The sequence below is a fragment of the Panthera pardus genome, unplaced genomic scaffold (genome assembly GCF_024362965.1).
Source record: "Panthera pardus isolate Hobbes unplaced genomic scaffold, ASM2436296v1 HiC_scaffold_3, whole genome shotgun sequence".
Taxonomy (NCBI): Eukaryota; Metazoa; Chordata; class Mammalia; order Carnivora; family Felidae; genus Panthera; species Panthera pardus.
Window position 1 is genome coordinate 32,814,996 of NW_026526876.1, and position 25,702 is coordinate 32,840,697.

The 25,702-nt window shown below is 47.3% G+C and overlaps 1 protein-coding gene across 8 annotated transcripts in view; it reads right to left on the reverse strand.

The window, feature by feature from the left end:
• Positions 1-366: 366 nt before the first annotated feature.
• The window catches only part of ATP6V0A1 (ATPase H+ transporting V0 subunit a1), a 55,511-nt gene continuing 30,175 nt past the window's right edge, over positions 367-25,702 (reverse strand). For 3 of the 8 annotated variants that reach the window (XM_019435401.2, XM_019435398.2, XM_019435399.2), the window contains exons 12-23: positions 25,067-25,206; positions 24,575-24,732; positions 24,036-24,126; positions 19,841-19,959; positions 18,919-19,135; positions 18,273-18,380; positions 17,378-17,452; positions 13,467-13,574; positions 12,465-12,482; positions 7,966-8,083; positions 7,480-7,651; positions 367-1,983 (exon numbers count right to left, since the gene is read on the reverse strand). In XM_019435401.2, the coding sequence (XP_019290946.1) occupies positions 1,890-1,983; positions 7,480-7,651; positions 7,966-8,083; positions 12,465-12,482; positions 13,467-13,574; positions 17,378-17,452; positions 18,273-18,380; positions 18,919-19,135; positions 19,841-19,959; positions 24,036-24,126; positions 24,575-24,732; positions 25,067-25,206 (1,418 nt within the window). In that variant the 3' untranslated portion in view covers positions 367-1,889. The remainder of the gene's footprint in view (positions 1,984-7,479; positions 7,652-7,965; positions 8,084-12,464; positions 12,483-13,466; positions 13,575-17,377; positions 17,453-18,272; positions 18,381-18,918; positions 19,136-19,840; positions 19,960-24,035; positions 24,127-24,574; positions 24,733-25,066; positions 25,207-25,702) is intronic. The other 5 variants (XM_019435405.2, XM_019435403.2, XM_019435406.2 and 2 more) reach the window with 3 other exon arrangements.

A 25,702-nucleotide genomic window follows, 5' to 3' on the forward strand; every position in this document is an offset into this window, starting at 1 on the left:
CACCAAGGCCAAGGGCATCAGGGCTCAAGATAGCCAGGCTACTGAGTCCTGGAAAGCACACTTGGAGTAGAGGGAGAGGAGGGCAGGCAGATGTCCAGGCTCCCCCTTCCCCCGCTGTCTGGGTGGGTAGTGTGGGAAAGGGGGGTGAGGATGATCCCCTCAAGTCCCTTCCCCACCGAAGGCAGGATCTGCAAAGCTGCTGGGATCGAGGGAGGGGAACGCGCCTGGGAAACCTGAGAGGTGACAATTTCACAAACGGCCCGGCCGGGCCACTGCAGCTGTGGCCTCTGATCACAGGAAAGCAGACACGCTGGAGGAGGGGCAGGGGCGTGCAACACGGGGCACAGGGACAGACAGCCTCCCTGGTAGAGTCAAACACACTTTATTCAGCACGGGAACGTGTGAACAGAAGGGCCTCCGGCAGGGTTCCGGACAAAGAGCTCTGAGGCAAACCCTGCTGTAAACAGAGCAAAGGGCATCATGTAAACCACCAGCCCGGAGGGGAGGGAATCTGCACAAAGTCGGGGCAGGTCACACTGGCCAGCACATGGTGAAGCGGGGGTGGGTGACCCATGCCCAGGAGAGTCGTGAGCAGCTCTAAGTAACTCAGAAAAGCCAGGGTAGGAGGAGGGCAGGGGCCTGGCCAGTTCAGGGGATTATCTCGACCACTGAGGGCCACAGGGTTCGATTTGGCTGAAGCAGCCCGGGCTGCTGTGCCAACACATGATTACAAGGCCCTGAGAGCCATAGCCTGGCATGGGGGGGACAGGAGAGGTGGCCCTTGGGGGTGCTCACCATCGGCCCACAGGGCAAGGCTCTCACAACCAGGGGCACTGTGGCCCTGGCGGTCGCCTCCAATCAGCAAACTGTAAATGGCACCGACCTTCCCTGCCCAGGACCCCGCTCCCTTGACTTGGGACCCCAGTGGAAGTGGGGAGGGGCAGTGGAAGGCAGAGCAAGGCAGGTCCGTAGGCAGAACCACCTCTGATGACTACAGTCTTGCCCTCGAGACTCACGATTAGGGGTGGGGAAAGGTTGTGGGGTCTGCACCCAGAAATAGCCTCTGTCTGAACCGTGTGCCCGGAGGGCATGCTTGTGGCAGGGCCCGCACATGGCCTGAGAAGCAGCAGCCAACCACAGCAGGCAGCCAGGACCTCTGTTTGGGTCACTCCCTGCTGTGCTGTTACACCGGGTACAAACAGGAGCAGGGGGAAGGAGGGGATTCTGGGAAGGAGGAGGAGAGGGTGCAGGTTAGGGAGGTAGTGTTGGGTATACCCTGGGACTCTTGGGAGTGACAGGGAGAAGCCATGCACGATGGCACAGCTGGGTCCAGCTAAATTCCCGATTAACAACTGCTCTGAAGGCCAGAGGGATAGGCAGAGAACAGAAGTGCCCTCTTCCTGGACCCGACCCTGCTAACCCAAGAGTTGGGTATGTTCAAGAGCACCCCTACCCCCAACCAGTGACTAGAGTGGCAGGAACAGGAGGCTCAAAGTCTGAGTGTGGATGTGAAAGGTGCTTCTTCCATGGGCTTTGGGCTCACACGTAAAATGCAAACTTGCTCACCACCAGAGGACAGAGGAGAGGCTGTCTTTGGCTGGACAGAGGCTGGGAGGGCAAGGCTGGTGCCCAGTAGGTGTGAGTGACAGCCAGAGCCCAGCTTCTCTCTAGAAAATCACTATACTACACAGGAAGTTGGTGGCGGTGGGGGACCCAGGGAGGGCTGGATCTATCTAAATGACTCACAGATGGGAGGGTGGCTGGGATGACACAAATGCCCCGATACCCAGGGATCACAACCGACAGGCGAGAGGAGCAGAGCTAACAACTGTGGAGGGACGGGGGGCGGGGGGGGGGGGTGGCCTGTGGTACACAGCCCTCCATGGGGCTCACTCGTCAAACTTCCCTTCCCGAATGTGCTCAAAGGAGAAGGGTAGGAACTTGAAACCGGTTCCGCTGTAGAATTTATTCTGGAACTCGACCCTGGGGAAAGGGAAAAAGAAAGTCATCATTCCACAAAATCCTTTTGGGATTTCACAGTTGGGCTAGGAAGATGCTCTGATGCTCCTCCCCTCATTTTCCTAGCTGAGCTCAGCCTTCGGCCGCCCACCAAGCCCCAGCCCCCGCCCGCTTCCCACCGTGCACACAGGCCCCACTTCTGCAGCCAGGGCCTGCCCCAAACCTGCCCTGGGCGAGAGTGCAGAACATCTCCGCACTGGTTTGTCCTCAATTCTCGCTCTGTTCTACTAAGCAAGAGTGTTTCTGCAAAACTCTGTCTAGCCATGTGCTAAATGATTGGCTTGGGTCTCTAACGACAACGAAGAAGTGTCCCCTAAACACCCCCCTCCTGGCAGGGGCTCCCAGTAGACCTCTCTGAGAAGCCCCTGGGCGGCAGGAGCTCTGGCAAGCACCCTTGTTTGTTTCTTTTCTTGCTGGAGGAAGGAGAAGGGAGGGTTGTGAGTAAACGCTGGGCGATGGGCGCTTTAGAGGAGGAAATTCCCAGGAAAGGGGGGTGGAAATCAGGAGGGGAAGTCTTCTCCAAGCAATGGCCAAAATATTCTCCAACTACAAAAACATCTGAGAACGAATTCTTCTCCCAGGGGCTGAAAGGAAAAGCAGAGCTTCACCTCCCTTCCCAGGCAGCTCAGGATCCATCCCCAATGGTCTCCCTGGGGCCCCTTCAAACTCTGAGGGGCAGGAAGACCGCGCTCCCGGCAGCAGAGCCAGGCTCAGCCCGTGCTTCCCCCTGCACACTCCCTGGATGGCTGCCCAGCAACCAAATCACCACCAAATATGGGCAGAAAAATGCATGATTCAGAGGAAAAAAAAGCCAAGGAGAGCTGCCCTGAGGAATAGTTTCCACTCAGTGCAGTGTGCCCCTGGGGGCACCAGAGTCCCCACAAGGACAGGCAGAGCTGGGGGCGGGGGCGGGCTTCAGGCAAGGGCTCTGGTGCAGGGCAGGGCTTCATCCTGCCTCCAAACCAGGGGTGGGGGTGGTGGTGGGGTGCCTGCACGTTGGAAGGGCTGTCTGCAGCAGAGGTCCTCAGAGGCCCCGTCAGCCCTGGGGTGCTGGCTGAGAACACTGGAGTTGCCAGCTCCACCCCCTGGGGACAAGAGGTGAACAGAATTTTCTGCGTGGGTGTAAGAACAGGCAGCCTTCTCCTCCCAGCCCCACATTCCACAGGCTGGGCCCAGGTCCCCAAGCCTCCTGGACTCTGGAGAGTTCCCTGGGCCAAGCCCCTCAGGGAAAAAGGATCTGGGGGAGGGGGCTTCAAACTGAAGTCAGTCCCAGGATTCCCGGCAAGAGCAATTCCAAACCAGGATCTGGACTCGTCCCCATATCCTAACACCCAGAGAAGTCCTACAAGCTACAGCTACTCAGGCCTCTGTTGTGGGAATTAGGTCGGTTCCCACTTCTCACCCGCTGCTGCTGGGCCCGAATGCTTCAAATGCTTTGTGCTGGGTAGGCTGTTTGCATATGGGAAGGGCATTTCTGAACAGCTAAAAACAGCCTCACATCCCATTTGCATTCAACAATATGTAGCCAGATGGTGGGTAAGTCACCTTAGGGTCTATGAGGAGATCTCCTGGCTGGCTAATCACACAAACAATTCAAATTCCAAACTGGCCGAATGAAGTAGAAGCGTCAAAAATTTTCAGATGCCCATGGGATCACCATCCTTCTCTTGCCATTCCTCTGTGCGCCTCATCTATCCATGGGGCCCAGTGGGTAGGAAGGGGGGCACGTGTCCAGGGCCATCTTGGGCATCTCGGGGTCAGCTTGACGTCACCTCCCTGCTCAGCCTCGCTCACCCCATCCTCCCAGAACAAAGTTGGAAAGCAATCTCCCTGTCGGGCTCCCCGCCCTCTTCTCCCTCCCAACCAGGGAAATGTGTGCTTCCTGAGAAAGTACAAACACAAAGTTCTTTGCGCTGGGGCCCACAGGGCCCTGCTGGCTGTCCTGCAGGTCCCTCCTATTTTAAGGGCCTGCTATACTACTCAGGGAGCCTCCAGGGCCTCAAGTCACTGAAAAGTACCTCTAGAATTCCACAGTTGGGAGGAGGGCCTCAGGAAGTCGGATGGGTTTCTGTGTCACCCCTTCCAGCTCCAGGACCTGGCAAAGGCCACCCAGTGGCCCAGAAGGGTAAGTGGGAGTCCACAGAGCATTCATTCCTGCTATGTAACAGGAAACCTTGTTTCCTTGAGTGAGGGAAGGAGAAAGGAGTCCTGGGCCTCCTCCCTTTCCTGGCAGGCTTGTGGCTGAAAGGAAGCAGTTTTAGAAAGGATTCTGGGCTGAGCCGCTTCACTGGCCCTTTCTGCCACTCTCTGAGTAGTCCGGGGCCTGGCACACATATCTGTCTGATGGCCCAAATGTCAAGGCAATAATGGCAGCCAGGAACTGTACTTCAGGCGTTCCTACTTCTCCTGGGCCAGCCATTCCTGCAACCATCCCATGGTGTCCTGCTGTGGCCCCACTACATTCCTTACAGCAATTTGGTCCCCATTTTCCTTTGGCCTTCAAACAATCTGTGAGTGTGCAAGTGTGCAAATCTATACATATGTGGAATTTGCTAGATAAGAAGGGATTAGGTTCCTGAAGGTAGGCCATGGAGCAACAGTCTTTCTACTAAAGTCAGTTTGGTGTCCACAGTTGCAACAACAAATCATATTCCCTACCTTTGCCTTTTCTGAGAAAGAAAAGACAGCTAATTATAGTAGGCAAAAATAGACGTGTAACACAGAAGGCAACAGAATTAGGTTGGTAAAGTAACCTGTTCATTAATGTTTTCAAATATATCACCCACCACCTAAGGACCCTACATGAATCTCACTAGTGAGATTCTGTTCGTTACCAAAGCAGATGTTGTTTTTCTTGTCCTCACTGAAGACATCTAAACCTGTAAAATGGGTAGCCCTTACATCAGAATCAGCAAACCCCAGCTGACAACCAGGAGTAAAGTGACAGGCTGGAAGATGCCCAGGCCAGACACCAGGAAAAATAGCAGCAATGTCCCTGCAGCCACTTGCAGCAGGACCAGCTGTCCCGTCTCACAAGATGGCCACAACTCAGAATTCCTGCAGTCCTGGTGGACTAGAAGACTTGGGAATCCTTGCAGCACATCCTCATTCGGCCAGAAGGGGGAGCATGAGCACCCGGGTCACTCACCCCCTTTCACTAAGGGCGATTCTCCAAATAAGCCTCCAACGATGGGATTCTGAAAGCTCTATAAAGGAGTTTCGCTGTTTGGTTTTTTTCCTCCTCTATGCGATCCTTCCACTACCCAAACAAACAAACCTACAAGTTTGTTGATGAGCCTGTTCTTGAAAACTACAGGCATTCAGATGTGCCTCCCCCTGGGGTGTCCCCTCTCTCTCAACAGACTTAATGCAGTTTCTTTAGAAGGGACCACAGCCAAGATGCCCTCCCCACAGGGCACCCCACTTTTAAGCAGGGTGGCTGTGACCCACCCTTGAACACCAGTTTACGATGTGTCTGGGCACAGTGACAGTCGCTTGGTATATGCATTAATTTCATAATTATCATGGCAACCATGTTACATGGATACCCTCCTCTCTGCATATGAGAGAAACTGAGGTTCAGGGAGGTAAGTGCTCTCCTCAGGGTCACCCAGCCAGATCCAGCAGAGCTGGAATTCAAACCCAGTGGCGCCTAATTCTGAATGAAGTCTGCTCTCTTGTCACTCATCAGGTCTTTGGGCTCACTGGTGAGGACATGAGAAGACACTTTCACCTGAAGGCCACAGGTGAGCCCGAGGAAGAAATAATCCTTCTGGCAACAAAACATGACCTCCCAAGCTGCCTCAGTTCACTTTGGAAAGTAGGCCCAAGCCCAGGTGACCTTCCTTGCCCTGGGGTATGCTCAGCTCACTGCTTAGACGGTTCTGACCCAGCACCTTGACTGCTCCCCAGCCCGCCCAGGGAGGAGGCAACAGGCTCCCCACTTGGGCTGGAATTCAGGTGGGGTAGTGACTGGCCCCTCAAGCCCAGGGCTCAGGAGACAGAGAAGTGACCGGGAAAGGAAGGAAGAAACAGTGAGTCACCACAGGCTGGTTACACAGACATTCCCTCATACCGAGCAGCTGAGGAAGTGTGCTGGGGAGAGAACGCTGATAAGCTGAGAACAGGGTAGCGTGCCAGCAGCCTGAGCCACACAGCGCTCCTAACCTCCTGGTTGGACAGTAAATAAACAACAGCTGGGTGGGGAGGAGGGTGGCAAGGAGGAGAAAAGCCAGCCAGAGAAAGAATATTGACCGACATAGCAGGACGGGTTCTTTAAAAGGAGCTTTTGAGGGAAGGGTAAGTCCCAGCTACGGCCTGTCCTTACATGCCTCCCAGTCCCCTCTGTCATTTACAACAGCAAACAGGAATTTTTTAGGGGGCTCAGCATAACCAAGTCAGGAGAAAAGTCAAAGAAAAGGGGGTTGGGGAAGACGATCCTTGGGTTCAGGTTTAGAAAACTGATGTCACGAAACCTTCCACGCCCTGTCTGAGCTTGAGATCACTAGCACCACACAGACCCGTCTCGTCTGCGGGTTCCTAATGTAGGGCCAGTGAGTTTGTGACCCCTTAAACGGGTAAAACTGCTGTGGGGGATGTTTTTCTAGGGAGAGGGTCCAGAGCTTCCAGAGCTTAAGGTAGGGAAGCCAGATAAAGTACCGGATGCCTAATTTTTAGCATGAATATGTCCCATATCCATGTCCCAATGCAAATTCATTGTGTATCTGAAATTCAAATTTAACTGGGTGTCCCGGAATTTTATTCACTAAATCTGGCAACGCTACCTTGAGGTCACAGGGTCACTGCCTGGACCAGACGCCAGCTCTCCTACTCCCTGGGGCTGAGCTGGCTCTCTCTGTGCAGAGCCATTAAGAGCCACAAACTACATTAAAGAACACAAACAAATCCCAAACCTGTCCTTGTGAAGGTGCTGCTTCAGTGAACTGAGCTCCACATTATGGAACCAGGAATCCCCCTACCTATGTCAACTGCTAGGGGTCTGCCCCAAAGACACTGGCACAATGACAGAACGAGGGGGACAAAACTGGGGTACAGTGTGCTCTAGCACTTTCCTGGACTGCGAATCTACTCCAGAGTTGCTTGCATCGCTCTGAAGACAGGAGAAAGTTTATGCCAAAGGGGGAAAAAAAAAAAACAAACCAAAACCAAACCAACCAACAACCTCAGTCTTTTAAGCCATACTCAAGAGCAGTGAAGAATGCTAAAGGGAGAAGGAATCTGACAACATCCACCAGAGAATTGTCCCTTGGGGGGCTCTGAAAGGTGAGCTGTGCTTTTGTGGGGACACTTCCTGATGCTCACTCCTGACATAGGTCATCGGGCAGAATGATGTGAATGAAAGCAGACACTTCCTAGCGTCTCTGGATTCTGTACAAGAGTAAAGCCGCCCTCAGTGCAGCCAAGGACACGTCCACAGCCCCCGAACTCGCTGTTCCTCACCAGTGTAACCGCAGCGCGTGGAGGAAGGCCGAAAGGCCCTCCATGATCAGGAGGATGGCCACGGTCAGGGTGGCAAAGGCGGCGAAAATGAAGAACAGCGCCAAACCTCCTGCCAAGCTCTTCACGCTGAGGCCGATGTGGATCACCATGGTCCAAAGCACCTCAGACAGCTCTGGGGAATGGGGAGAGACAGGACATCCGGTTCAGTTTGGCAAGAGGTGCTGCGGGCCTTGGATTCTGCTCCGTCATCCCTCTCCTGAAGTATCTGCGGCACCGTGGCTTCCTGCAACCTGGGCAGGACCACCGTGCATAGCTAAATCTGGCAAAAGTGCTGGTCCTCCCATCTGGACATCTTTCTCCTGGGACTCAGGAGTCTGAATAATTCCAGCGCCTTTATGTTATTTCCACTCTATTTAAGCTCCGCATCCGAGAGAGTGCCCAGAGAAGGGGAAAACCTAATTTTCAATCTGGGAGAAACACACTCACGTGCATGAGCGAGGCTGAGGGCCCAGAGCCGCAGGTAAGAGGCGGTGTTGGAGATGCAGCCCAGGCAGTACTCGATGGTGTGGATGGCCTGGTGGACCATGGTGTCCCCAAAGTCAAACTGTTCGTGGGAGAAAAACCAGAGAGAAGATATAAGGCTGGGAGGGGATGTGCAGAAAGGACGTGATGGTCACCTGGCACTTTGGGCCTGGGCCCGAGCACTAACAGTTACACGGAACAGGAATCCCAGCGTTGAATTCAGGTGATGTCTTCAGCCGTCCCCAGAAATCCTGCCTGGCTTAGCTCCCCAACTGGATACCCCATTTCCCTTAATACCCTATATTTTAATGACCTACATCTTAATGAGATTCTTCTCTTTACCTTGCTAGGCTATAAGCCCAGGGGTGGAATGTATGCCGAGTTAAGAGCACTCAGAGAAATGGACTGTCTGGACCCAGGACTCTTAGGGCCCTGCTGCTGGGCCTGCTCCAGCCAACTTCCTCTTTATGGCGCCCGAGTGAAGTGCTTTATTCTAACTGAGCCATGAGAGCAGAACGGCCTCTTCCCAGGCTACACTTCAGCCACCGGCCAACAGGCCAGGAGCTGCTGAGGCAAGACTAAGCCTCCACAGCCACTTCACTCATTATTCTGATAACCTATTGGGAACAAGATAACCTCCTTTTTCTTTTGTCACTTCTGAAAAGATTACACAGGGAAATTCTGGCAAAAGTTTCACAAAATCCTACAGTTGACTGAGACCAAACATAACATCTATTGTTTTTTCGTATTTGTTTTTCTCACGCTCCCTTTCTCCCAGCTTTCTTTTCAACATCAAAAATTGTTTCCAGAGTGGGGCACCTGGGTGGCTCAGTCGATTGAGCGTCCGACTTCAGCTCAGGTCATGATCTCATGTTTCTTGAGTTTGAGCCCTGAGTCGGGCTCTGTGCTGACAGCTCAGAGCCTGGAGCCTGCTTCGTATTCTGTGTGTGTGTGTGTGTGTGTGTCTCTCTCTCTGCCCCGACCCCACTCACGCTCTCTCTCTCAAAAATAAACAAATGTTAAAAATAAATAAATAAATAAATAAATTAATTAATTAAAAAAACCCATTTTCAGAGTAAAGGGGTAGGGGTAGAACAAACTTTCAGGAGTTCATTTGTAGGTCCGCTCCAAGCACAGCCAGGGAAGAATTACTGGTATGCTCTAGAAGCATCAGGCATACTTCAGGCCTCTCCTGTGGCCAGGTGGAGCCATCAGCAGCCACCAGAGAGCAGGAGGCGGGCTCTTCCCATGCTCCTCCCATGCAGCCCAGCCTAGAACCCCAGAAGCACAGGGCCTCCCCTTGCCTTCAGGTCAGAGTCTATTTTTTACCAGTTTCTTTCAAGACTCACATGACTCCACTCCCAAAGGACACCAGAAATGTCTTGGGAAATTGCAGGACGAGAGGAGGAGCTGGCTGGTAAAGTGCTAACAGCCCAGGCCCTCAGGGGTATGGTCAGTGGGGAGAGAGGCCAGCTCCAACACACCACCTTTGGGCGACTACCTCAGTTTCCCTCACCTCTGACCATCTACACTCTGAGTATTTCTGGGCTTTTCTTCTGCAGTAGGTTCTTCAAGCCTCCTAGTTACTCTGAAAACTAAGATAATCCTAGTTACCTCAATCCCAACAGCGCCACTAAGAGCTCTCCCACCACTGTTGGCCATCACCCAGAACCCATGCTCAGAGGCAGGAAGGGTCCTGGCCCTGAGGGGCACTGGTGTCTGCTCCTAAGAGCTCTATGAAAGTAGGAACGGCTTTGACGGCCACCCCTAGGACTCCCAAATGGACGTCTTCATCTCCGTGTTGCCCATTTCCAACTGGCCGTGCCATATCTCTTCCTAGTGCCACCCAGATTGATTGACTGCTCTCCTCTGACCCCACCACGACTTCTACTCCATGTCCCATGTTTGATGGAGTGTCACCACTAGGGCCCCAGGCACCCAAGCCTGGAAGTCCATCTTGAATCCTCACTCACTCTCACTGCCTACACTCATTAAGGCCCTGGGACCTGTAGCTCTTTCTTCCTTAATCTCATTATTGGTCCCTCCCTTTCCAACTCCCTGCAAACGCCTCACTTCACTGGAGGCTTCCCAATTGTTTCACGACTCCTATCAGACTAGCTGGTCTCCATGCCTCCAGACTGTGACCCCTCCCCAATCCACTACCTCCCATAACACCCCCATTAGAGCCACGCACATGTGTTGTGACACTTCCGGCTTCACGGTCCCCTGACGGCTCCTTGTTATCCAAACACTTTACTGCGGCTTGTTTCTGCAACCTCCAGGCTCACCTCTCACTGGTCTCCAACTCCTGGCCCTAAGCTCCAGCCAAGCTATGAACTTGCTTATCCCCCAAATGTGATGGGTCCGCAGGCCCGTGTCTTTAAGATAACTATACACACCGATGGGTCTGCATTCCCATCATCCTCCCAAAGAGACTCCTGCTTGACCAGACTAAGCTTAGCAACAATTTCCTTAGGGAACCATTTCCTGGTCTCCTCTTCTCCACTCCCACCCCAGCACCTGTCAGGTGCCCTCTTTCTGTGTTCCCACAGCATCCTGGGCACACCTCAGTCACACCACCTGTCACCCAGACTGTTTCCTCAATTTGTCTGGGAGTTCCTTGAGGGCAAGGACTATGTTTTTCTTCTCGCAGTTTCTGTATACCAAACAGAGTGCTTGACACATAGAGGGTGAATGAATGAATGGGTGGGATAAAAGAATGAACAGATGGATGGATGGGCAGGATGAATGAACAGATGGATGGGCGGGTGCGTGGGTGCGGTGGATGGATGGGTGGGATGAATACACCTGGTGAGATGACACAATAGGGAGAGGGGCGACTGACCCCTGCTGAATGGTTACAGCCTTTAAAGATTTCCCAGACAATCAACTAGCCTGGCCCTGCTTTGCAACTGGACTGAGTGCTCCCCAGGGAGAGGGGTTGCTGCTTTTAGCAGGCTGGAATAATGGCCTCCATGGGGCAAATGGGTTTTCACAGCCAAGCAAAAAGGGGAAGTTCTAGAAGAACTTCCAGGCTGGATTAAGAAAAAAAAAAAAGGTTTGAAATCTTTAGGTTAGATAATTTTAACCCGATCTAAATCTGGCTGTGGAGAACTAGACTGCCCATGTGCCTGATAAAATGTCATCATTATTTAGGAAGCCATGGGAAGCTGAACCCCTGAGGGAGCTGAGGGGCCAGAGACTCGGGAGGCTGAATCACAGTCCATCTGGTGTGGATGTCCAACACCCCTGAGGAATGGCTACAAATGAGGACCGTTCTGACAATGGCCATGGCATTGGGTGCTCAACTAGGAAGGCACTTAAAAGAGCAGTATTGCTGGAGGTTGTGTTACTGGGAGAGGGCTGGGCTCCTCACTATCATGGAACACACTCCCAGCCAGCCCTTCCAGGCAGCTCCACCATTGACTGTGAACAGATGAGCAGTCCAAAGGAACCAGAGGCTCCTGGAGGCCAGCAAAAGAGGCTCTCCAGCCTTCAGGAAGATCGAGCACTGCCTGTTTTTTTTTTTTTTGTTTTGTTTTATTTTTGTTTTTGTTTTTGTTTTTTCACAGAATCAGCAAAGGTTTTCCCATTCCCATCCCACTGCCCCTTTAGAGAGGACCAGGAGAGCCAGGAAAGGGGAGGGCTCATGGGTCTAGATATTTTAGAGAAAAGTTTTGGGGGAAGATGCAAACAGTGCAGCAAGGCCTTTAAAACACCCAATTCAAAATGTGTGTATTGCTAAATGAATTACTGCCGAGCTCAAAGGCCTTCTACTCCAAATGTGGCCTGAATAGCCAACTTTGTTTCTATTACCTGGTATTAATATGAACTCCTTTCATGCAGCTGGGATTGCTTTTTCTGGGATGTATCGGAGAGGCAAAGCCTCCTCTTGAAAGCTGTCTCCCTCCCACCTGGGTCATAGTGGAGGTACGAGTGACCCCAAGCGAGGGTCCAGCAATTCTCACTTCAAGCATCATCAAGCTGATGAGGACAGTAGGAAGAGGGTGGCTGCATCTCAGACAGGGAGGAAGGGTGAGCTTTACTCACAAGCTCTCAGAGGAGCAAGGAGGAAACAGCTACTCCCAGCAGCAGAGCGACCATACCATACATAACATCACAGGACAGGAAGGCAAAGACCAATGGGATTTGACCCCCAAGGGGGTCACTTCAAGAATGCCAATGCAGACATTACTTGTAGCTCCTTTCAAAGCCATTCTCAGAGGTATTAGATCAGCAAAGTCAACGAAACAAAGACAGAGGTGACCGACATGAGATGCAGTTAATGGAGACGAATGTTCTCAGAACACAGGTTCACGGACTGGTTAGAAATGGCCAGTGAGATGCAGGACACACAGGTGTCACATGTGGCCCCAGGGTTGCGGCAGGGTCAGCAGAGTGATCACAAGGATGGGAAGAGAAGCCCCAGATAAACATGAAGGCAAAGCCAGCTTGTTTCTTACCACTTCGTCCTCGGTAGGCTTGAAAACACAAATTTACACTTAGTGGGAAGCCATGCCACACAAGGTCACGAGTCATAAGCACAAGGTTACTGACTATTTCTCGGGGAAGACCGTTAATGTTAAATGGGTCTAACGTGCTGGAGGCAGACATGCTCAGCATACAGAGAGCAAAACCAGCAGGATTTAGAGCATGAAGATACATATTTTTTAAAGGCACCCCGACCCTTGCAATTCCTTTTTACAAATGTCATACACACAGTGGAAGTGGTCAGTTAGACTGAAAAGTTCAGTCACCTGGGTCCTCAACTCCTATTCTATTTGCTTGAAAAAGAACATAACAAGGGGGAAAAAAGAATATAACAAATAGATGACATTCACAAGTTCAGTTCACAGGTTCTGTGGCATGAGGGGTCAAGGCAAGCAGACCAGATTTTAAAAAGCAGCTTGGAGGTGGTGGTTTAAGGAAAAGTCTAATTTGACCTTACTGCTTTTCACCCTCCCTGTAAAAAGTAGGCAAATAACATTTTTCAAAAGCTCAAATAATGTATCTGCCACAGAGAGCAGATTCGTGGGACAAGACTTTAAAAGGACCAGCGATTACAGTTCCAACTGGAACCATTCCTGGAAGGGGCAAGGGATGAAGAGGCTGCCCTAAGGGGCCTGTGTTTCTGGTAATAAGACCTGGGAAGCCGGGGTCTCCGCTGCCCTCGGTCCCCAGGAGCACAGTTAGTAATTGAGATTTGCGCGCAGAATACTGCAGGCAACTCGGAATTCAAGTTCGGACCATGAAGCAAAGCTGCTATGGGGGCTGCCGGTGACACCTAGAGTTCAGAGCAGGCCCACTGGAAAAAGCTGTGGTGCCCTAAGAGGCCCAGAAGGCAGGCTGATCATTAGTATTAGTATTTTCATTTTCTAAGAAGACTGTAGGGAGGCCTCCTATGCACATAAGCCTAGGGCTGACCCACAGTAGAAGGAGAGGAAGCCCACGCCACTGGATCTTACCTCTTCTGCGTCCTCTGAATGGGTGGAGAGCTGGTCATGCTGAATAATCTCAGCATCCTCCTCTGTCGGTCCGTTGCCCACCCTGATCCCACCAAAGTTGAGAGTTCCCTACACAGATGAACAGAAAGAGTAGAATTTGCCTGGGCTTTAATGTGACATTCTGTGAGTGGGGAAGGGTGATGGTTAGTACATACAAACCTCAGAAAAGCATATATTCTAACAACAAAATCAAAACCCGCTGATCCAACAGGCAAGTAAAAACAAACCACTGTTCCCACCCCAACCAGCACCGCCCCAGCCCCAGCCCCAACTACATTTACCACCTCATTCTGATCAGAGGAAACATGCAGCCTGCTGCACCAAGACTCACCAACCTGGCCTTGGTCAACACTAACTGAGATGACTGCTTGAATGAAAAGCTTAACCTGAACGGACTCTTGCAATGAGTGTAGCTCTATCTGTAAAGTTGTCAGTGGTCTAAGTTTTTCTAGAACTAAAGATCAGACTTTCTAAGAGGGAGTGGAGCCAAATGACATGGTGACCATAACCTGGTCTGATAAACTTTCAACTGGAACCCAAGAGTTCCAGCAACTTCTCCCAGAAGCATACTGGGTTTCTGCCCAGGAACAAAGGACTTCCTAGATCAGGGAAGGGAGAAATCTATATGGACATCAGCCTGCGGCCAGAGAATACTGAGGTCAAAAAAAAAAAAAAGGAATGAAAAAGTCCCCTTTCCTTCAGTGGAGGATTCTGGAGTGTTACAACAACTCTCTTCCAGGCATGTGGGCAAATGTCAAATGGGTGTTTGCTTGTTTCCCAGGCATGGTGTTCAGCGGGCTCTCCAGAACCAGAATTTCTAAGTCAACCTGACTTGGGAAAGCTTGGGCTTACTGAGACAAAAGGACTCTTTGAGTACAAAACCGGGCAGAACTGGGGTTAAGACAAATACCAATGAGTGCTAACCCGCCAGAGTGAACAGGAGCTAAAGAAACAGGTCCTGGGCCCACTTCTTATGGTTTCTGATCAGGGACCCCAAACGAGGCAAGAGTTCAAAAACTTTTCTCCTGCAAATCGGCCTTCTGGGCAGCAGCACAATGTGCCAACAGATTTGCTCCACTGCCCGGAGGTCCCTACTCGCAGCTTCACCTTTTGGTGTGCAGCTTTTTACTACAGCTGACTGACCACCAGAACTCAGTGCTTGGGCAAATTCTCCTTCTCCTTGAAGCAGGGCTTCTTCCGTGCTGGTCAGGGAGCCAGCTGCATCAGAATCACCTTGAAATTAAATAGAGATTCTCAAATACTACCCCCGGAAATTGTATACTTAGTAGATCTGGGGTGGGGCCCAGAAAATCTATATTTTAAAAAATATTTCCCCACGTACAAACTGTATAAGCATTTTTTATTGTCTACCTTGAAAATTCAAGCACAAAAAAATGCACATACCCTTTGAGACCCCCACCACTGGGAACATCTATGTTTATGAAATGTTATCAAGATATGTGGACAAGGATGTTCCCTGCATTTGTATTTATAATAGCAGAGAATTGGGAACAACCAACACATCCATCATTGACAGTGATTACACAATTTTAGCATATCCAACAGAATGTACTATGGAATACTAGACAACTATAAAAAAGAGTGAAACACTGTGCCGACAGCTCAGAGCCTGGAGCCTGCTTCCGATTCTGTGTCTCCCTCTCTCTCTGCCCCTTCCCCATTCCTGCTGTCTCTCTCTGTCTCTCAAAAATGAATAAGCGTTAAAAACAAAAAAATTAAAAAAAAAAGAGTGAAACAATCTCCCAGGATACACTAAAAATTTTTAAACTTAACAAATCAAGGGGCAAAAGAGTGCTACAGTTTAAAACACAATTCCTAGTATGTTTTAAACGTGTATACATACACATGTACAAATACATATACATATTTATATCAATAGATGATAGCAATATGTTGATATATGCAGAAAAATATTGGAGGCAAAATTCCCCTGCCTTTGAGTAGGAGAAGGAGCCCAGGGACAGGGGCACTTTCACTTTCAGTACTATTTGCATTTTCTAACCTATTGCTTTAATTTTACTTTTTAATGTCAGTGGAGGATTGTCTGGGTCATGGAACTGTGGACTATCTTTATTACTTCTTCTGTTTTAATACTCTAGGAAACAAACGTAAAGGTCACCAGGTGATTCTGATGTGTACTCAGATTCGGGAAGCACCGAGACCCTGGGCACCTCCAGGTCATGCAAACATTACACCTGACAGACCTCAGCAGGTGGACTGGAAGTACAAAAAGGGCACTGGTGACAGGAGAGGACCCCAGCATATCCTGGCACGGGTTACAGGGTTGAGGCAGGCTTCAGGCTTTAAGGATCCTAAAGCAGAAGGTCATTTCTGAAGCTTTTCCCAACCAGCAGACAGAGTGAGGGGCAGACAGGGTAAACCTCTCAGCCAGACACTAGCAAGTGTCCCTTCAGGACACAGGACATGAAAATTACAGGAAGGGGAGATGAGACATACACATCAGCAGAAAAAAGAAAACATTAAACCATAACACACTGCTTACAGACAACCCAAAGGACAAAGAACAGAACAAACACAGATCAGTGATTGTCTCCTCAGCCCTTAGGGTCAAGAATCCAGAGTCCTTGTGAAATGATCATCTTGAAGCTTTCGTGAGGCTCAATAGAACCAGACGTTTCGCAGAAGAACCAGTGGGCTAAGAAGACTCTATGAAGGTGCAGGTTTCCAGACGGGGGACGTTTCACTTGGACAATATCGTAGAAGAGGGTAACAGAGTTAAAAGCACCAAAAAGGATGCATCAGAAGCACATCCTAAATATGCTAAGACTAACAGAAAGAAGGGCACGTGAAAAGAATGTCAATAAATGGATAGTATGTGGTTTGTGGACTTAAAACATTTCTCAAAGGAGAGAGTAAATCCCTGTTTGAAAATAATTTTAAACAGTAACATTAAACTATCTTCTGATCCAAAATATCAGCCCTTTTAGACTAGTTCTAGAAGGATCACAGCAGTTTTCTAGGTTTAAAATGATCAGAAACACCAAATGAAGGAAAGAGCTATCCATCTAAATATTTCACTTTCTTATAAAGGAGTATGATGCCACTAGATCATAAGAGTACATGTGTGATTACTGCTGGTGAGATTTTTAAAATCTTACTGATTACCTAGAATACACCGGGCTAAGTTGATACTAGCACATTAAAACAGTTTGGTTAAGAGATGTTTTTCGGGAAAAATATTGAAATACTTAACATTCAAAGTGCTGTTGCTGAATCATGAGTTAGTATTTGAAGAAGGAAAGTCGAAACAGATGACTTTGGTTATTGTACCAGATGCAGAAGACACACGAGACACATGGCGGAGTGGAGGTCTCAATGGAACAGCTGAGGACATGAGGGCTTCTGAGTCTCTTACAAAAAAGTAGACATGTATAAGCTCCGACTGGCAGGAGAGTAAGTCATAGCTAAAATGGACCAAATGTCCAAGCATCACTCCGAAGCAGAAGTTTAAAGAGCAGGGAGACTTATTCAAGAATCACAGAAATGTTCTTGCTCCATGCAGAAAAAGCATCTAATACGTGGTCACAAAATACATCCCATTAAGATGATGGGATTCTGAGAGGGTACAACAGCCACTTTCCTCCCATAGACGTGACTGTACTTACAAATTTGAATAGAAACTTAGTAGACAGACCAATGATAAAGATGATATTAGAATCTACTCGTAAGAGGTGGAAGTCTTTTCTATCATTGTCCCAATGAGTGAAAAGGATGGACTTCCCAAGAGCACACATGTCCCATGCTCTCCATATAACTGAAAAGAATTCTGCTGCACTGTTTGCCACCTCTTTACACAAAATGTGATGGTTTGTCAGTTTTAATTCACTCACTGTTGCAGCCGCTGCTGCCTCTAGTCCCTGCTGGCTCGGGGTTGGGCTGACTGGGGCCTCCACAGGCTGCCCTTCCTGATAGTGAATGGAAGAGAAGAGGAAGGGAGAAAGAAACAAAAGAGGGCGGGAGTGAGGCGGGGAGACGAATGGAGGGTACATGGAAGGATGAAGATGGTCAGAAAAGGGAGAAGGAGGGTCTTGTAACTCAGCTGCTCTCCAACAGGAATAATAATCTAACAGCTGTATGAGAGTCATGCAATAAGATCTTTTGGGTTTTATTAGGCAGTGTAATAAGTAATCGTTATTGCATAGCCAGAAATGAAAATTTGGGGTGTGTGTGTGTGTGTGTGTGTGTGTGTGTGTATGTATAGAATTCATAAGCACACATACATTGAGTAAACACAAGTTTATGTGTGGCATTTAAAAAAAAAAAATCTTTTTCCCAGATGTCTCAATTGGTGAAAGTATCATGGTCTCATTTTAAACGAAAATGTCTCAGCGTCAGCCCTGTGGTTGCCCAGGCAAACCACATGAGTGGGTTCACCCACCTGTAGCTCCTGCAGCCCTGATTTGGCTGAGGTTGCATCTAAGCAGGCCCAGACCTGGATTTTGCTGAGCACAGCATGAGCAAAGCATGACCAAGAAAGGCAGAAACTTATGACTTGTTTCCTGTACCTAAGCTACTCAAAGCTGAATCCAGATGTTCGAGCAGCAAATACATGGATTTAAAAAAAAATTTTTTTTTCATCAGGTCCAATGCACATGCTGGAATATGACACAAGTGCGTTTTAAGAGGATGTAGTCTTATGCACAATTCATTATATCTGATGAGGAATTGCCTTGCTCTCAAGGGGAAAAAAAATCTAGTATCTTTCAGCAACAAAAATACACCCACCAAATGCTTCCTCCTCAAATATTGATGGCGAAGGACCAGTGGTTTAAATAGTAGCATCCAAGGTACACACAGTAGCGCGACCACTACCAGGAAACACTGAATTCCTTTCTACAAAGTAAGGACAAGGCACATCACATTAATCAAACATGCAGTTTCCAACTCTAGCACAAATTTCCCCCAAACAGAATTTTCTTACTGATCTATGAATGACACCATCCAGTTTCTCAAACTAATTAGCAGATATTGTGGCAAAGCCCAAGAATTATCTGATAGGATGCTAAGGAGGATGGGCTGAATTTAGGTCTGAAGGTATGGGCTGAACACCAACACCACAGAAAGAGATTTTTAAAGGCTTTTTCAGATATCTGGCTTCCTGGGGCACCTGGGTGGCTCAGTCAGTTGAGTATCTGACTTTGGCTCAGGTCATGATCTCACAGTTCATGAGTTCAAGCCCCGCATCAGGCTCTCTGATGTCAGCACAGAGCCCGCTTTGATCCTCTGTCCCCCTCTCTCTGAGCCTCCCCCACTTGTGCATGCACGCGCTCTCTCTCAAAACTAAACAAACATTAAAAAAGAAACGAAGAGAAATATCTGGCTTCCTGGTTGAGGGAACCACCTAAGCCAGTCTACCTCTGGGTTGACTCACCTGTCCAGAATAAAGCATCGCATTACTAGAGTCACCGTAGGAAAAGAGAAACATGTTTATGAAATGAATCAGAAGGCTTGGCGCCTTCTCAGATGTATGAGCATCATAGGCTGTCCACTTGTAAAATATAAGGATAACCAAGTAGCCAAACAAAGAGGTCATGAAGATTATTTCAGGAATAAATCCAAAGTAGATATTCAGGGGTTTCTTGAAATAGCTAAAAAGAGAGAAAAAAAATGTTAAAGGCAAACAGATCCAGGGACGCCTCGTGGCTCAGTCGGTGGATCATGCGGCTCTTGATCTCAAGGTCGTCCGTTCAAGTTTCACATTGGATATAGAGCTTACTTTTAAAAAAATTAAAATTAAAAACAAAACAGTGAACAGACCCAGGGTCACCCCCAGACCAAATGGAGTACTCACTAGATCTCCTACCTACACTTCCCTCAATTCTGTCTTTATCACTTTAAGAAGCAACAGCCAGATGCACTGAAGGCAACAGAGAGAAGCAGGATTAATTGTGATTTCTAAATTTTTGGACCTTGGACAGTTCCAGTACCACCCCCACCCCCACCCCCCACCACCAAACTTTTCCCATCAGAAAGAGACTGGAAAATATAGTACCTTCTGGGACCAGAGTTTATAATTTTATGTGAGTTACACATCAAGAGAAAAAAAAATAACTCACTCATTTTGATGAAAATGACATAAAGTTTTTCAAAGAGCTTTACTACAATTGTAAATTGTTAAGGGACTAATGCTAATTAAGCCTCATTTAAGAACATGAGATTTTTATAAAAAGCACCTCTTTAATGTAGAATAGGATTCTGAGTTATTAATCCCTCCCCAAAGATGTCATGATTTCTTTAGGCGAAAGCATTATCTAAATTATGCGTGTTCCTGTGACAGAAATACAGCAACTCACGTATGGTTGAAGAGGCTCAGGCTGACTCCAAACATCATGTGAATGATGCCAAGGATAACAGACATCTTCATTTTAAAGGAGTTGAGAAAGGTCAGTTTATTGGTAGCAATGTTCCAGATCTATCACAATCCAAGGAAACAAAAAAGCATTATAAAGAGTTCATGAACGGGACATTATTATGCACCAATATTAAAAAAATTTTTAGTATTTACTTACTTTGAGACAGAGAGAGAGAGTGTGTGCACACATGTGCATACAAGCAGGGGAGGGGCAGAGAGAAGGAGTGGCAGAATCCCAAGCAGGCTCCACACCATCAGCTCAGAGCCCAATGTGGGGCTCGAACTTACAAACCCTGTGATCATGACCTGAGCCAAGATCAAGAGTCGGACGCTTAACCAACTGCGCCACCCATGTGCCCCTCACCAATTTTTTTATTTTTTTTAGTTTTTTAATTAAAAATTTTTTAACATTTATTCATTTTTGAGAGAGAGAGAGAGAGAGAGAGAGACCGCACGTGCGTGCGTATGAGTGGGGGAGGGGCAGACAGAGAGGGAGACAGAATCTGAAGCAGGCACCAGGCTCTGAGCTGTCAGCACAGAGCCCGACACGAGGCTTGAACTCACAGAGGGAGAGATCATGAAGTGAGCTGAAGTCGGTCGCTTAACCGACTGAGCCATCCAGGAGCCACCCAATTTTTTTTTTTTAAAGTAAGCTTTATGCCCAAAGTGGGACTTGAAATCATGATCAAGAAAGAGTCATGTGCTCTAACACCTGAGCCAGCCAGGAGCCCTTATTTACCTATTTGAAAGCTTTTTTTAATTATGGAAAATTCTAAGCATAGACTTAAGTAGAGAGTATAACAAATTCCCATTTACCTATGATCCAGCTTGCATACTTTTTTTTTTCTTTTTTGAGAGAGAGAGAGAGAGAGAGAGAGCACACACTAGTGGGGAAGAGGGGCAGAGGGAGAGAAACAGAATCTCAAGTAGGCTCCACACTCAATGCAGAGCCCAGCCTAGGGCTTAATCCCATGATCCTGGGATCATGGGACCCAAGCTGAAATCAAGAGTCAGATGCTCAACTGACTGAGCCACCCAGGTGCCCCCCTGAAAAATTACTATTGGCTCAAGGTCAATCTTATTTCATCACACAACCTACTCCCCACTTCCCTATTATTTGGAAGCCAAGTTCAGATATAATTTTATCTGTAAATACTTCAGTACATATCTCTAAAAGGTAAGCACTCGTTTTTATTTTACTTAAAAAATTTTTTTAATGTTTATTTTTGAGAGAGAGACAGAGCGTGAGCGGGTGAGGTACAGAGAGAGAGAGGGACAGAGACAGAATCTGAAGCAGGCTCCAGGCTCCAAGCTGTCAGCACAGAGCCCAACGTGGGGCTTGAACTCACAAACCGCAAGATCACGACCTGAGCAAAGTCGGATGCTTAACCAACTGAGCCACCCAGGTGCCCCGGTAAGCACTCATTATCAAAACATAACCACAATGCTGTTATCACCCCCAAAAACATTAACAATGATTCTTTAATACCATGAAACATACACTCAGTATTTAAATTTCCCTGATTGTGCCCCAATTTTTAAAAATAATTCATTTTAATTCATTTATTCAAAAGTAGGGTACAGATCAGGTCTCTACATTGATTACTGACACAGCTCTTAAATCTCTAATCTATAAATTCTCCTTTCAGCTCTCCTTTTTAATTCCTTACAAAATATTTTAAAAAGTTGGAACATTTATTTTGTAGATGTTCCCCCAGTCTGTGTTTTACTGATCACGTACCCTTAATGTTGTCATTCCATCTATTTTTAAATATTAGTTGCCTTAAGCTTTGTCACCTAAGGGCCTGGGCATCTGTAATATTTTCCCGTAGTTCTCTGCCTCTACTTGGCCATCAAATCACATTTCCTAAATCACTGACTCTGATGCAGTCACTTCCCTGTGCCCAAACCTACCTCACACCCCCACTGTCTTCTCTACGATAAAGTGTGAACTCAGTAACCTGATAAGCCAGACCTTCCACCAGTGAGCCTGGCGTTTTTTCTGAACGGCCTCCTTGCAAGGAGCTTATCCTCGGTGACTTCTAATCTCTTTTTTTTTTTTTTTTTTTTTTAACGTTTATTTATTTTTGAGACAGAGAGAGACACAGCATGAATGGGGGAGGGGCAGAGAGAGAGACACAGAATCAGAAGCAGGCTCCAGGCTCCAGGCTCTGAGCCATCAGCCCAGAGCCTGATGCGGGGCTTGAACTCGCCGACCGCGAGATCGTGACCTGAGCTGAAGTCGGACGCTTAACCGACTGAGCCACCCAGGCGCCCCTAATCTCAAAACATGTGGCTGGTTCTCTCTCCAGCCCATTTTCCCTGAAATTCAGTTCTACACCTCCAATTGCCTGATGGACATTTTACCTGTGCATCCCACAGGCACATCAAACTCAACACCTACCCTTAAGTGTCAAATGAGATGTATGTAAAACAACATCAACAACAACAACGAAACACTCTGTTAACTACAGAACCCTATATAAATGTTACCTAATATTTTTATTAGACTCTAAGCTACTTGAGGCCAGGAGCTACATCTTACAATTCTGTGTTTCCCCCAGCAAGCACTATGCCTGCAGACAAGGATTCAATAAACATTTGTTAAATGCATGTGTGAAATGTTATCCAACCTCTCCAAGCCTTGGTTTTCTTATCTGCATGATAGGGATAGCAGTATTTCCCTGATAGAATTGTTTGAGGGGAGAGCCCTAGTGTCTGTAAACTGATGAATGGGTAAAGAAGATGTGGTATATATAAAATGGAGTATTACTGAGCCATCAAAAAGAATGGAAGCTTGCCATCTGCCATGACATGGCTGGAGCCAGAGAGTATTATGCTAAGTGAAGTAAGTCAGAAAGACAAATATTAGATGATTTCACTTGTATGTGGAATTTAGGAAACAAAACTGATGAACATATGGGAAGGGAAGAAAAAAAGAGAGAGGGAAGCAAACTGTAAGAGCCTCTTAAAGACAGAATAAACTGAAGGTTGATGGAGGGAGGTGGGTGGGGGATGGGCTAGACTGTGATGGGTATTAAAGAGGGCACTTGTTGGGGTGAGCACTGGGTGTTGTAGGTAAGCGATGAATCCTTAAATTCCACTCCTAAACTAATATCACACTACATGTTAACTAACTAGAATTTAATAAAAATTTGGAAGGGAAAAAAAAAAAACCGTTGGAGGGGAAATCAGATATACTAAGGGCAGAGTTCAGTGCTTGGCCCACAGTAAGCATTTCTGTAACATCTGCTCTTATAATAATAAAAATAAATAACTTTGTATTTCCCCACCTATATGCTTTTGTACACACTTCTCACTTATACCAATCTGAAACATTTTTTAAAGGCCAAGTTAATACCCATTTTTTATAAGAAACCTTGATCTTTCTGACCCATAATGATGTGTTTTTCCTCTGGAATGCTGTACTCCTTAAATCATTCTTAAATCTCCCCCCACCCCCCTTTTAAGCACACAATACAAAAGATTTGATCACACTTTATTTGCCTAAGTATTTTTTTTTTAATTCTGGGATAAGTTTTTTAAGTATATAAAGATAAGAATGGAAATCTAAAACCCATAGGAAAGGACTATTTCTGCTTTGTTAAAATACCTGCTAAACTAAGTTAAACAGAAATAAATTGGGAAGGAGTCTTGAAAATCAATTTTCCCAGGGTCAAAATTATTAGCCATCTCTGAAATAAGTAGTGCAGGAAAAATTATTTGGGTCCCCAAGGCACTTGGGTCTCTTATGGTTTGGAAGTACTCTGGACAAATACACAGAAGACTTTCCAAAAACATGTCAACTGAAGGGGCGCCTGGGGGGCTCAGTAGGTTACGTGTCCGACTCTCGATTTCGGCTCAGGCAATGATCTCACCATTCGTGGGATTGAGCCCCTGCGCTGACAGTGCAGAGCCTGCTTGGGATTCTCTCTCTCCTTCTGTTTCTGTCCCTCTCCTGCTTCCATGTGTGTGCTCTGTCTCTCTCAAAATAAACAAATAAACTTAAAAAAAAAAAAAAAAAAACAACCTTCAGCTGAAAACCAAATAACCATTTATCTTCAACTTAATTCTCTCACTTCAAGGTTACAGTTTAAAACTCTGGTGTTAGACATATAGAAAAGAAGTGCTCTTACTGGATCAATGCCAAAAGGGTATGGTCCACCAAAAACTCCAGGAACAGCTGGATTCAACTGTAGAACAGGGTTCCCCCGAAGTGTCTCATCCCTACCATGTTAGAAGAAAAGTTCCATTTGTTTTTATCAAGAGCTGGTAGGGTCCAAAAACTGGTCCTAAAAGAAACTACTACAACTGTCTTGTCTCTTCAATAAAAGAGGAGGGACTAGCATCTGAGAATGAGAAGGGATCAGCAATAACAAAAGAACACAACAAACAAACACACCTATATAACCAAGCAGGGAATTTGGGGAATCTGCTTTTAATTTACAAAAAGAATCAATGTGCCTACATTTATAGTCTCAGTTTCTTGAGAGTACTGAAAGAATCACAAAACACTTCCCAGGCTGGGGCATAAATAAGAGGGGACACTGCATTCTTCTGAAACAGAGACACTGTCAGCCACTTCTGAAAGAAGTAGAAGTTTACCACTTGTCTGGAAGATCAGAGCTGAACAGGAAAGGAATAAGCTTTGACTTTCTTCTTCTTTGCAACTTACGTCCAATTATACAAAGAGAACATTGGCCGTACGCTCCAGGAGGACCCGAAGATATTAAGAGACTTGGAAAAGCAATCATTGTAGATGAGGCCAGTGTAGATGGAAAACACACCCATCAGTAGAATAATGTACCGGCCACTGAACACTGTGCTAAACATCTGGAAAGCAGAAGAAAGAAGTCAATGAAATGTACTCTCGGTGGCTCATGTTGTGACAATACTGAGAATATACTAGACCCTTCTTCTCACACTACTTTACCCCACCCTGGGTCAGAGAGCTTAACGTAAAGGTCAAAATACAATGCTAACAAGAAATTACTTTCACAGCACATGGCCGCTTCAGTGTTAAAATGAATATAACTTCTCTATTCTTGACATGGCCTCTGTAACTTCTCTATAACTTCACGAATAAAAGACTTTCAGATCATAATTTTATAGTGACTGCTTGAGGAATTACAAAGTGTCGGTCCGACGCAGATGTGACAAACATTACCTCATTCTCGTTCTTCTGGGAGAGAAGCCGGCTCTCCCTTAACACCATCCATACAGCAAAGAGGGTCATCAAAATGCCATGGCCAAAGTCCCCAAACATCACAGCAAACAGGAAAGGGAAAGTGATGATGGTATATGGAGCTATAAAGAAACCAAAGGAGGAAAAAGACAAAGTACAGACAACTGTGCCCACCACCAAAAGATCACATTCCTCACCGTACTCTAAGATCTGTACAAGGGGACTTACTCCCAAGCTGTTGGTCAGATGGACTCTCAGGGAAAACCTTCCATGACAGGACCTCACAAAGCAGCTCTGATGGCATCTAGGCCTACTGCTAGCATTTTAAACAAAGAACACAGGAAATGCAAGTTTTGTCCCTAGCCCTGGCAACAGTGTAATTTGTTCTTTGATTCCTTTTCTCTAACTCCTGGGACACTGCTCCTTTGACAGGCCAGCTTTCTTCCCTTGTGCAGCAACCACTTCCCAGCTGAATAAAGCTCTCAGGTACGTGGGAGAAAGCCTGGAACCCAGAGCAAAGTCAGTCCTGTAGAAGACTCCAGCTAAAAACGAATTCCCAGACTCTTGATTTAATAATTAACTCTCCTGGCTTTGCTTTGTGAAATCTGCTTTGTGTCT